The sequence below is a fragment of the Geospiza fortis genome, unplaced genomic scaffold, assembly GCF_000277835.1.
Source record: "Geospiza fortis unplaced genomic scaffold, GeoFor_1.0 scaffold154, whole genome shotgun sequence".
Lineage (NCBI taxonomy): Eukaryota > Metazoa > Chordata > Aves > Passeriformes > Thraupidae > Geospiza > Geospiza fortis.
Window position 1 is genome coordinate 1,511,744 of NW_005054397.1, and position 13,072 is coordinate 1,524,815.

The 13,072-nt window shown below is 43.4% G+C and overlaps 1 protein-coding gene across 8 annotated transcripts; it reads left to right on the forward strand.

Moving 5' to 3' along the window:
- The first annotated feature begins 3,897 nt into the window (after window positions 1–3,897).
- Window positions 3,898–12,918, forward strand: LOC106631926 (serpin B6-like). 8 transcript variants are annotated; one of them, XM_031060984.1, is made up of 8 exons: window positions 3,898–4,047; window positions 6,217–6,329; window positions 6,710–6,887; window positions 7,765–7,902; window positions 8,481–8,598; window positions 8,832–8,974; window positions 10,553–10,720; window positions 11,642–12,918. In XM_031060984.1, exons 3-8 carry the CDS (start codon window positions 6,720–6,722, stop codon window positions 12,044–12,046), a joined length of 1,140 nt encoding a protein of 379 aa, XP_030916844.1. In that variant the 5' UTR covers window positions 3,898–4,047; window positions 6,217–6,329; window positions 6,710–6,719; the 3' UTR covers window positions 12,047–12,918. The 8 variants fall into 8 exon arrangements, with proteins under 8 accessions (XP_030916844.1, XP_030916851.1, XP_030916848.1 ...); XM_031060991.1 differs by having other exon boundaries at window positions 6,859–6,887; XM_031060988.1 differs by having other exon boundaries at window positions 6,217–6,310.
- The last annotated feature ends 154 nt before the right edge of the window (window positions 12,919–13,072 follow it).

Sequence of the window (13,072 nt, forward strand, 5' to 3'; positions counted from 1 at the left end):
ACACAGCTGTGGCCTATTAAGGGCAGGCCTGTTCCTAATCTTTGGTGATTAGTACAGCTGCAACTCCTCAGGGGTGAGATTACCTTCTGCACTATCTTTATTTTCTTACATTCTATCCCCTCACAGGGTCCTATCTATTCAAAGTCCTTCACATTCAATGTGGATCCTTCCCATGGTCTGCAGTTTTGCAAGAACTGCTCCAGTGTGAGTCCACTGTGGGGTCACAGGTGGTGCCAGAAAAGGTGATGCTCTCTACAGCATGACGGGTCCTGTCAGGAGCTTGCTCCAGCCTGGGATCTCCAGGGATTGCAGGGTGGATATTTGCACCACCATTGTCTTCACCATGGGCTGCAGGGGAATCTCAGCTCCAGGGCCTGGAGCACCTTCCCACCCTCCTTCCTCACTGACCTAGGTGTCTTCAGGGCAGTTTCTCCCACATCACCTCACTCAGCTCTTTTCATGCAGCAGTTTTTAGCCTTTCTTAAACACGTAATCACAGAGGCACTACCAATGTCACTGACTGGCTCAGATTTGGACAGTAGCAGGTCCGTCCCGGAGCCAGCTGAAACTGGCTCTTCCTGACAGAGGCATCTTCTGAGGTCTCCTCACAGAAGCCATCCCTGCAGCTTCCCCACTACCATGTAAACCAAATACATTGCTGCCAGAAAGGGTTTAATTCACAGGGTGAATACCAAGGCCTGCAAAGAGTTACTTATCAAAGCTTAATTTTTATTTTAAATTTAGAAGTACATTACATGGCATTCAGTTAATAGGTATTTAGCTTGTGTGTTTATACTAATTTTTATAAAGATCTCAAAGACGTTGAAAACAGGGTGTATGTGATCCTGGCTAAAGAAAAGAGTCTTGGTATCCAGATGCTGCTGAATCTTGTACTGGTTTTCAGTTCAATGAAGCAAGTAAATTTTATCATCCTTTTAATGTGTAAAGTAAATTTTATGTCTGATTTTTTTCCAGACCAAGACTAAACCTGTACACATGATGTTTTTGAAAGATAAATTTTTCATACTCCATGAAACCACCATGAATTTCAGAATCATTGAGTTGCCATATGTGGAAAATGAACTCAGCATGTTCCTTCTCCTTCCCGATGACATCAGTGATAACACTACTGGCCTGGAGCTGGTAAAGCTGACCTCCTGTTGCATCACATACACTATGAAACAGTAACAGAAACAGATTAAAAGAGTGAGGAAAAAGAAGATTCAAAATCACAGTAGAATAGTTCTGATGTGCTCGTACTTTGTTTCAGAAACTGTAACACCATGATTTTCAGCTTAGGATTCAGGACATGCAGTAACATTGCAAACATAGTACATCTAAAACCTATGTCCACACAACTGTCTTAGACTCTATTTTGTATGCTCTTTCCTGTCACCAGCATAGGGAAATCAAGGATCACCTCTGAATCACCATGTCCTAGAGTTATCTTCTCCTGAGGGTTGTATTAATGAATTTTTATGTCATTTTCAGTCTGAATTTCCAGCTGATAGTTTGTGGTGAGATTTCTCAAACTAAGTGCTGACTACCCTGACCCAGAAGGTGCCCATAACAACTCATGACTATGCCAGGATCAGTTTCAGATTCTAAACAGAGCAGGGCAAATATTTTTATTTGTACCTCAGTTCCCATGCATCCCATTTATTTATCACTACTAAGAGAAAATTTATCCATATACACACATCAAGTACCTATTATTACTGTTATAAGTAATACATTGCAAAAAAAGCAATGTTCTTCACACCAGAGAAAAAAATTATAAACTACTCGGAGGCTTCAGACCTACACCTCCCCACCTTTAAGAAAATAAACAGGTGTATAAGTCACTCAGCACTTTGTCAGATCATGCCCTCTAAATATGATGCACGTTCCATCTGTAGGCACTGCTGGTAGCTGAGTCTTGCTTTACATGTTCTTGATGAGGAATAAGACACTGGTCTGTGCATGTCTTATCTCTGTCCTTCACATTCCAATTGCTTTCTTCCTCAACTCATTGCAGGTGGAAAGAGAGCTGACATATGAGAAACTGTCTGAATGGACCAAATCAGACAATATGATGAAGGCTGAAGTGGATCTATACCTGCCCAAGTTGAAGCTGGAAGAAAATTATGACCTTAAATCCCCTCTGAGCAGCATGGGCATACGAAATGCTTTTGACCCAGGTCAGGCTGATTTCACAGGGATGTCAGTGAAGAAGGATCTTTTCATCTCACAAGTTATTCACAAAGCTTTTGTGGAGGTCAATGAAGAAGGTACGGAGGCAGCAGCTGCCACAGGTGTCTTGATGATGAGATCGAGAGTCCCAACAATGACTTTCAAAGCGGACCACCCTTTTATCCTTTTTATCAGACACAACAAATCACAAACCATCCTCTTCTTTGGCAGGTTTTGCTCACCCTAGTTGGTGAGTCCTTGCCTTGCAGAGCAGGAGATGCTTGCTTGCTAGCACAGAGGCAAACCCCAAACCTAAGGCTCTCTGCAACTGGGGGAGCAGGACTTGAACCCCTTCCTCATTAGACCACACACTCTGGTGCCTGAGGTACAGCTTCTCCAATGTCTCCTTCCTAAGCTGAAGGGACAACTACGGCAGTGCCACAGGGATTGGGCAATGCCTTGCACCCACAGAGCAATCCTGGCTATCATTTGGATCAGGCCATCGTGAGTAGTTCTGTCCTTATCACTTTATACCACCATGACATTTCTATCTCTCCCACCCACAGCACTGTACAAATATATCTCAATATATCTCTCACACTCACTGCACAAATATATTTTGCCAGAGTCTTTCTCCTTACCCTAATTATGAGGGCCACTTATCCTGACGTGGTCCTAGTATATACCCCCAGCCTACGGCAATCAGACCCAGCTCCTGCTTTTTAGCCCTAGACTAAGCCCTGGAGTTAACACTGGAGGCAGATGCTCCCAACCTTCACCCTGTGGCCATCCCCTCGCTTTCCTTCCACATCTCAGCTGCAAGTCTTCATCAGCTCCCAATTTTGGGAATCCACAAAATCAGATAGTTTTGGGAAAGCTGCAAAAGGTAAGCCTTAGAGACAGCAGAACTGTGATTAGAGCTAAGCAGTAGCCATGAGATAGGTCAGCAGAAAAATTATTTAAAAAGTAGAAAAGCAAGGACAAATAGAACAATGGTCTGTGTATTATCACTTGTCTAGAATAATTCCCTAAGCTACAGAAAAGTTTATCTAGCAAGATATTAGGAAGTTTTAAGCTTAATAATGGAGCTCTGTGCATTGTGTTTTAAGGCTTACAGGCAGGCATTGTTTTAACCAAAGGTACGTGTGCTTATAGAGGTTGGATAGAACTACTGTCAATACGCTTTTGCTTTGTGTGATTGGTCAAAAATCTTATGAAGTAACTTGTAACATTAAGTCCTGGGTCTGCTGCCTGGGATGTGAGCTGCTGGCATCTTCCCATTGTCATAACCATGTAAAGAGACTGATGCTAGAAAATAAAACAGCTGAAGGGACGTTCCACAGCAGTCCCGTCCCATTTGTGATTTGTACATAGCCCCTGGCCGGCGATACCAATAACCCTCATGTTGCTCCACAGATTCCTTTCAATAAAATAAAAATTTTTAAAAATACAGCTTTCTTATGGTTATTTGCCTCACTCAAACCCTCAGGAATGCGAGGAAGGGTTAAGCCCTCACGGTGTCTGGCTACAGCAACAGCTCAATTTGGCCGAAAGCAATCCTAGCTTCAGAAATAAGTAATTAACAGCGACTCATGGACCGGGGGTGCTTTCCGTCAGTTCTGCCACGAGAGGGAGGCAGAGGTGGAGAAGCACGGGCCGCGGCCGGTGGAGCTCAAAGGGGAGGGGAGAAGCGGCTGCCGGGATCCCCTAAGGCGGGGGCGCCATTTTACCGGGAGGGGCTGCGGCGCCTCCTGTTCCCGGCGGCCAAGGAGGAAGCGCCTCAGCCTCAGGCTAGATCCCGGGAGGGGCTGGGCTCCCGTCCTTTCCCTCTGCTCGGCTGCGCTTCCGGGAACAGGGAAGGCGGCGGCCGGCGGGGTGAGTGCGGCGGCCGCGTTGCTGCTGCTGCGTTGCTGAAGGTTTTCTACAGGGAAGCCTGTGCCTGTGTTTTTTAGGGTTTTCTTGTTTGGCGGGTTTTTTTAGGAAGTAGAGCTGAATGGCGTTGCTCTTACTGTGTTTTGTACTTTGTTTCTTTTTCTTCCCTCTTTCATTCCCTAGTGACATTCCCTAAACGCAGCTGCTTCTTGCCAGCTGGAGCCGCGGCGGTGCGGCGGGAGCGCCGGGAACACCGCGGGGTTGAGGCGTCTCCTGTGGGGCCAAGCCCAGGGCGGGGGCGGAAGAGGAACTCTTCACTCCAAGGAGGGCCAAACCTTTGGCTTTTTGCGCCTCAGCTTGCTGGGACCGTGTCAGGCTCCTCCCTGCCCGTCCCCGCCCCTGCAGAGGCACAGGGCAGGCCCCCGACGGCAGCGGGGCCATGTCATTCCCTGCGTGCCAGGGAGAGCTGCGATGCCAAGGGCCATCAGCAGGAGCTGTCCGCGCTCTCGCCCTGCAGGTGTTTTAACATCGCTCCCAACTCTCCAAATCCTAAATGAAGCTTTTTCCCGCAAGGAAGCCTGCTTTGGTTCAGTGCCTGGGAAAAAGGGGTGTCTGTGCCACGGATAGGGCTTTGTCCGTGGAAATGGACATAGCCTGGTGCTTATTGCCCCGAGTTCCCTCTGGAGTTGAAAGAGTCAGCTTGAGACTCCTTTGATGTAGCTGACTCGCCGTGGGGAAGTGGCCTTGTTTGCCGGACACTGATCCACGTTGTAGTTTTTGTGGGAAGTGTCTCTTGGGTTGCGAGCTGGAGGAGAGCTGCAGCCTGCTGTGGTTTCCCCATGGCGAGGCCCTGGAGTGGTTGTCTACTAATTGATTTACATACAGCCTTTCAGTCCATAAAGACTGTCCTGAAGCATAGGTGTTGATTGCTGAGAATATACGCTTCAAATTCAGTGGTAGGAACACAAAACCTCTGCAGAAGTGTCTCACTGCTGACCTGCAGAGCATGGAGAGAGCAGAGTAAGGAATGAGTTGCTGTCAGCAAACCTTTTGACCACTGAGGGCTTTGCAGCAGTTTACAATATGTACTTGTATCATGAGGTTTTTTGTTCCTTAAAGTGCGGTCATTGTGTATTGTCTCTGAAACTGTGGATTCCAAATTGTGCATTGTGTCTGATGAGAAGGGTATCTGTAGTTATGTTGCTACTCCTGAGCTGCAAAGAAAGCGTAGTTGACTGTGCAGATGTAACTCCTAGCTTTGTGTCCCAGCTGTTGAATATTTTTTATTATATTTATGAATATTATTTATTATTTAAATGCCTCTGATTTTCAGGCAGGCAAATAGTGTCAGTTGCATCCTTTTGTCTGTAAATTCTTGCCTGTTGTGGAAGTCCTACAGACACTCTCTAGAAAGTAGAAGTTTAAATGTAAATTTCTGCCTGTTGGTGTCACTATTCCTGTGTGTTTTGACACGGAGGTTAAAAAAACCTTTTTGCTAGCAGTCTGCAGATACTGGGATAATAGGAAAATTCTGATCTACATTGTAACCAATGTGAATGCTATGTGTCTCTTCTTTATTCTGTGCAGTGCATAAATTACTCATTCAGACACAACTGGAGGATTGTTTCCATCTAAGCATGCTTGTTTTTTGGTTGTACTCTTTTCAAGTTATGGGAGAAGAGAAATAGGATTAAATTGCTACTGTTTATATTAAAGCTGCTAGCAAGGAATTTTCTTGATTTGAAAAGCATGCATGTGGAAACTTGCTCTTTTCAACTCTCTAAGATAATGAATAAGTAGTATGAATTAGGTGGTGGTTTTGTATTTGGTAGCAACATGTCAACACTAGGCCCTGCCTAATGAGAAAAACCAAAGAGAGCTAGTAAAATCTATCAGCATTTATCTTATGATGATTTATGATACTTATCTGTGGTTAACTCAGTGTTCTAGTACCTATTGCTCATTTAATAGGTGTGGTGTTTAATCCCAGATTCACTGCCTATAGCAGATGAATACAGAGTATGACACTTTATGATTGTGTGCATTGCCATGTTGCAGGCAATAAAATGGAACTAAAATGAACTTTGATTTTTTTTTCTTTGTCATGCAGCAGGAAATTGCAGTTACCTGTCATGCTGGCGACAATTTTTTTTCTTTCCTTCTTTTATCTAGCAGGCCAAGTCATTCTGCTGACTTCTCCCAGCCTGGCTGGCAGGTTTAAAACCCAGTGTGCCCACGTAGAAGCAAGCTGCAGCTACCACTGAAGGTCTGTAGACTTAGAGAAGGTAAGAGTTGACAATTCTGCTATTCTGATGTCTAACTTTGCCTCTGGTGGTCCAATAAATGGAAATTATTTACTATGTGTAGTCAAGAGAAACTTCTTTCAGGAAGTCCTGACGAAAAAGCTGTTGTGCCTGATCACCTCAAAAGAAGTCACACTGTGTAGGCATGGGATTGAAATTTAGAAGTAGCCTCTAAATTATTAAAATAACTCAAATGTGTAGTATGGGATCTCAGGTGCTTGTGGCACTAAGTCAGTCTCCAGTGAGCTGATAATTTTCCAGCCTTTGCTGCCTAGTTTATGCTGGGAAGTGTAGAAGGTAGAAATAACTAATTTGTATTCAAATAAGTTTGAATCATTCTCGTTCTGTGTTTGATGTCCCAGGCTTGGAAGCATGGAAAGCCTTTGTGCAGCAAACAGCACTTTTGCTGTGGACCTGTTAAGAAAGCTGTGTGAGATGAAAAGCGGGCAGAATGTGTTCTTTTCACCATTTAGTATTTCTTCTGCTTTGTCTATGGTTTTGCTGGGTTCAGGAGGTAGCACTGAAGCCCAAATAAGCAAGGTAGGTCAAAATGAACTTGGTGGATTGCATTTGATGGGATCATATGAGGAAGAGATGTGTCTTCCAGTCTGTGACATGCCCTTGTGCTAAAGTGTGATTGTCACTGTGGTGTGAGAGAGCAGAGCTCTTCCTCTGGTGTTTGTGTAAGGACAATCAATTTTCATTGAATTTGAAAGGGGACATTCCTTCATTATGAAATGAAGAGTTTCCTGGGTTTTGTTGTGTGGGGATATTGTGGTTTTTTTGAGACACATCATCTTTAATATGTATTTGAGAGGTATGTGTTTTTATTTTCTTTTTTGTTTTCATTTAGGTTGATCAATTTCCAGTTCCATAAAATATTATGTTCTGCTTCTTTGTTTGGGCTTAATATCAGACAACATATGTTTTCAAAATATAGCCAGAGACATAAAAATAAAGTCCACAGTGACTGAATGTCAAACTGTAAGCATGGTTTAGTTTTTTGATTTAAACTTCCTTAGGTAGCAGATAGTACTTGTCATGTGCTTTACATATGACCTGACACAGTTAAGTGCAGAATCAGTCCTTTTAGTTCTGTTATTGGGCTCTTTTGCAAAGTGAGAGTAAAAACCTGTATTTTTAAAAAATATTTACTATTAATAAAAGTTTCTCAAAAACTTTTGTTGCTGTAGTTGGAAATACTCAAAATCCATCTGGACACAGTCCTGGACTATGGGCAGTGGATGTCCCTGCTTGGGCAGGGCTTTGTAGCAGATGCCCCCACAGGTCCCTTCCCACCTGAACCATTCTGTGATGCTGTAGCACTTGCCTTGAGGGAAGGAAAATCAGGACTGCTGACTCTGCTGCTCCCTAATTCATGACTTGTGCAAGCACTGCAGATGTTGTCTTTGTGCAGGTGCTTTCTCTGAAGAATGCCCAGGATGCTCACAATGGGTATCAGTCCCTTCTCTCTGAAATTAATGATCCAAACACCAAATACATCCTGAGAACTGCAAACCGGCTCTATGGAGAAAAGACCTTTGAGTTTCTTCCAGTAAGTAGCCATTAAATTTGTGGCATTATCCCTTAGGATAATGTACTTAGTGCCTCTTTCCTCTGGAGGTCAAGGCAGGCTTTGGGGTTTGATTTCCAATGTTTCTGTGCTGAGATCCAGGAGTGCAATTGATTCTGCCAGAGACTGGTGTCTGAACTCAGTGGAGAATCTCCTTTAAATAACACGTGCTCTGAATATGGTGAAGCAGGGTAAAGTCCATCAGTCTCTACACTTGAGGGTTCAGTGATCCTTTCATCTGTTTGGCTGTGGGACAAATGGTTGATGTATCTTTTATTAAAACTCTGATGAAACAACTTATAAAATCATATGTACCTGAAGCATAAAATACAAACAGGAAAAAAAATAACCGTACTACAGTGCATAAGCCATTTGATTTAATAACAATTCCTAGTTGAAAGAAGTTGTATAAATCCTAGAAGGAACTTGTCAGTGAGAAGTTTAAGCTATATGAAGCGGGGAAGGAAAGCTGGCAGATTTCCTTGGGGGATGCAAGAATCACCTGTGTCTGAAGGAGAGTAAATCTCTTGCTGAAAATCTGTTGTGAATGTCCCTGTTAGTCATTTATAGAGTCCAGTCAGAAATCCTACCATGCTGGCCTGGAACAGATGGACTTCCTGCATGCTTGGGAGGATTCCAGGAAACAAATCAATGTCTGGGTGGAGGAAAGGACTGAAGGTGAGTGCTTTTCCAAGGGCTCAGTTGTGTTTAATGGGAGCCATTGTCTGGGTAAACACCTAGTTCAGGATATAGGATTGTGAATTCAAACAACTCAAATGCTGAGCTGTTGCTGTGCCTGGTACATGATTCTCTCCTCTACTGTTTATTTGCAGACCAGATACTATCTTGGATAATCATTAGATCCACTTAAACCTCTTAATTCATGTGTGTTTTTTCTTTGTGTCATAAAGGTAAAATTCAGAACCTGTTGGCAGAGGGGATTCTGAATTCCCTGAGCAGGCTTGTGTTGGTGAATGCCATCTATTTCAAAGGCAACTGGGAAGAGCAGTTCAACAAAGAGAGTACCAGAGAGAGGCCATTCCAAATTAATAAGGTATGATGTGCTAAAATGCTGACAATAACCTGTTAATCTGAAGTAGCCTGAAATGATCACCTTTAAGAAGAAATGAGATCTTTCAATCAGGGTTACCTTAAATGGTATGTATGAGATTCTTTCTGTCCCCTCCCTTTCATTGGAAGTCTCTCTTTGCTGAGTTTCTCTGAACTTTCACATCATTACTAGCACCTTTCATATAGCACAAAGACCGGTGTGAAAACTTGTGAATTTAAGTCTTCTTCAGTCAGAGCTTCCCTGCAACTTTTCTGCTCCTGAGCCAATCCATATGAAATGGAAAACAAATTTCCTTTGAAGGCCTGTGTTCTCTGCAGCCTTGTTTTTAGAAGTAGATCAGTGCTCTTGAGGAGGACTTGGCCTCTGGCATGGGCAGGCCATGGCTGCCCCTCAGGATTCCTTGCAGCCCTGGCTTGGCCTCCAGGAGTCATGAACAAGACCTGGTAATGTGCCTTCCTTAACTCACCTGCTTGAAGCAAACATTGTGGAAAATTGAAGATCTCATGCCTGTCTGGAAACTGTCCCTCCCTGCAGTGGTGAAATAAATCCAGGAAGGCTTCTAAGTGCTACTAGCACTTTTAAATAAGGGAGTGTTACTGTTCACCCCATACTCTGTACAAGAGCACTTCAGAGACAGGTTTGGTTCCTGACACCTTGTCCTCCGTGAACATTTGGAAATGCAAGGTGTAAGCTGAAACATTAAGCTAGTTATTTTACATGCTGTTCAGTAACAAAGAGTTACTTTGACATCCCAGGAACATTTCCAACATCTTGTGAAATTATTTCTGTGACTCTTCACGTCTTATGAGTCACTGGATGATTTTCTGTTGCTTTGTGGTTTTCCTTTTGCATATCGATCCTTTTTATGTGAAACTGCTGTTGCAAAATAATTACTGACATATTCTCTCTGGGCATTATTCCAGTGGGCATTACTTTAATTACAAAAAGCTGCTTATGTGAAAATCTCATGAAGGGAAGAGAGAAAGCAATGAAACTGAGAAGAAGGAAAATAATGATGTAAACAATAGTAACTGATGCTCCATGTGGAAATGGAATAAGATAGCAGAAAATGAAAATGAGAATAGAATCTCTCCCCTTATTACTATCCTCATGACTATTAAGAATTCATAATAATGGTCTTTCTTGGTAGTTTTAGTGAATACATTTTAAAATATTTTAAGTCTTTGTTATAGCCACACAAAACCACATGGACTAACAATACATACACTGAAAAAACTTATTCATTTATTGCAAAGAACAATGCCCCTGCTTATTACTAGCTCACTTTAGTGCTTGTCAGTAGTTCTTAAGTTAACAAAAGAGTGAGAACATGAATTTACCTTAAAGGAATCTTCCCAAACATTTTTACGTTAATAATTAAAAAGGAAATCTCAGGATTTTTAGTTACTAACAAAGGACAGTGTGGTGTCTGTGCTCTGTGGTGTGTGATAGTTCCCTTTGGTCAAATCCTAAAAGGCCATGAGTAAGTTGCTGGCTGCTTTGTAGTGTGAGACCAGCAGAGAAGCTCAGCACTAACTGTTGGCATCTCTTGATTTCTAGAACGAGACCAAACCTGTGCAGATGATGTTCAAGGAGGCAAATTTTAACATGACCTACATTGGGGACTTCCAGACCAAAATCCTGGAGCTGCCCTATGTGGGTAATGAACTGAGCATGATCATCCTGCTCCCTGATGCAATCCGGGATGGATCCACAGGTTTGGAAAGAGTAAGTAGTTGAGCTGAGTGCAAAGATAGGCTGAATGCTTCCAGGGAAGAAAGTCTGAATTGCACAGAGAGCTGCAGTTGAGTTCCAGAGCAATTGTGTCTCTGGTGCTGAAGGCGAGCAGAAATGTCCCCAAAGGGACAGCCCCTGCTATGTCAGTGCTGCCCAGGCTGTGTGCTGCTCCCTTAGGCAGAGGCTCTGGAAGCAGAGCTGGCCCTGCTCAGGAGCAGAGGTCAGCTGTGGTTGTGGTGTAGGCACAGTATGGTGATGATGGAATGTGGAGAGGGAGATTTGGGGTGGGCTCTTTGGAGGTGCTGTGGCTTGTCCTGTAAGTGTTGTGTGCTGAGCAGCTGGCAGGTGGTGTGTGGCTCACTGGCTGGAAAGAGGCTCTGAGGAAAGGGCAGGATCTCTTTTGTGGTGAGGGTAGGATACGAGTTTGGGCTCTTTGGCAATTTGTCCAGGAGTTTATTCATAAAGTTTTCTAAGACTGCAAAGGGCTTTTGTGAACACACTGTATTCACGTTGCTGCTAACTGACCTGTAGGATGAACCTTTGGTAAAGTGATTAAAGAACGGGGTTTGGATTCTTTGTGTTCTTGTTAGCTGTTCTGTGCCTTTCTGTCCCATAATAAAAATTTAAAAAAAAATCCCAGAACAATTTAACATGTTGTGTAGAAGTAAACATTAAATGGAGAAGATTGATCCCTATTACAGATATCAGAATAATCAGTAGGTAATGATCTTGGCAGGGGAAGTATGCTCTAGTGAGAGGTAAAACTTGCAGTTTTGGCTTGAGAAAAACTAACTGGGTAAAAAAAGATGCATGTTATGAAATATGTAAATAAATCACATAATCAGTTCTTTTACAAGTGTAACACTGATTCAATTCTCATTGTAATTAAGTAAATTTGAAATTTTTCTTCAGCTGGAAAGAGAACTTACACACGAGAAGCTAATAGATTGGATCAATCCAGAAATGATGGACTCTACAAAAGTGAGGGTGTCTTTACCCCGATTTAAACTGGAAGAAAATTATGATCTGAAACCGCTTCTGAGCAGCATGGGAATGCCTGATGCATTTGATTTGGGGAAGGCAGACTTCTCAGGAATCTCACCTGGTAATGAGCTGGTGCTCTCTGAAGTGGTTCACAAATCCTTTGTGGAAGTCAATGAAGAAGGCACTGAAGCAGCTGCTGCCACAGCAGCAGTGATGCAGATGCGTTGTGCAATGATAGTTCCAGAATTCATTGCTGATCATCCCTTCCTCTTCTTCATCCGGCACAACAAAACTTGCAGCATTTTGTTCTGTGGCAGATTTTGCTGTCCCTAAGGAGGAGATGTCTTGGCAGCATAGGTGCCTTCAGACAATAAATTGATGTTTCCCTAGAACAAGGTGACTCATTCTGCACTAATTGTCTCTTTCAGCCGTGCCTGATCTTCTTCTGCAGTCTTGATCTTAGGTCTGGCAGGAATAACAGATCTGCTTAGACAAACAGAGCACCTGCCATGTCCAACCCCTCCTGTGCCTGTGTGCAGAGGTCTCCAGGTTCTTGTTGACACAAGAACCATCCCACTTGCTCTGTGAGTGCTTCTTGTGTGCTTGAGTTCACTTTTGGTGTCCAGCGGGCAGAGTCAGGCAGTGAGAGCCCATGGGATTGTTATTTTTGCTTGTGACAAGGCTGGAGCACATATGTAGCTGCCCTCCCCTTTTACCTTCCAGTTTCCTCCATTGAGTGCCTTGATACATTGCCTGGAGCTGAAAGGACTCTTTGGCAGCCTGTTCCAGGTATTGCAGAACATCCTACATAGATGGGGCTTTTGGCTAACAACTGGAGCTGCACTTAGGCAAGAATGGGAATTAAAGTATGCTGTTATAAGAGATGTCCCTGGGAGGTATTTGGGGTGAGTACCTTTACTTCCTCACTCCAGGACACTTGGGTTTTTCCCTGTCCCCTGGTTCTGGTCATTTAACAAAGAATGAAATAAAAGGGCACATGGTGCCTATGCAATATTTGAAGGAGAAAGTCTTAATTTCAATTTTTTTTTTTTTTTGCTACTGTTATATGTTGATCATATTAATAATCTCTCAGACACCGTAGTTTACCTGTATAATACCAAAGACAGAGATGTAACCGCTTTCCTTACATTGGGATGTATTTTGTGGGTCCTGTTCCTGGAATAATAAAAGAAGTATAAGCACTGCATGGGTCTATTTGTCCTTTTTCAGTTCTAAATTACTAAATGATACACGTATGTGTCGGGCTGTCGCAGGAGGAAGAGTCTTCTGGCAGGGCCCGGCGGGGTTCGGTGTCGCCTGCCCGGGCCGGCGGGCGCTGTCTCCCGTCCGCGGTTGTCG

Bases quoted from the DNA above. Each gene is read 5' to 3' on its own strand.
- LOC106631926 (XM_031060984.1), top strand. From the start codon at position 6,720: ATGGAAAGCCTTTGTGCAGCAAACAGCACTTTTGCTGTGGACCTGTTA. The intron at 6,888-7,764 runs GTAGGTCAAAAT...GTCTTTGTGCAG, and splicing joins CTGAAGCCCAAATAAGCAAG to GTGCTTTCTCTGAAGAATGC. The intron at 7,903-8,480 runs GTAAGTAGCCAT...TGTCCCTGTTAG, and splicing joins AGACCTTTGAGTTTCTTCCA to TCATTTATAGAGTCCAGTCA.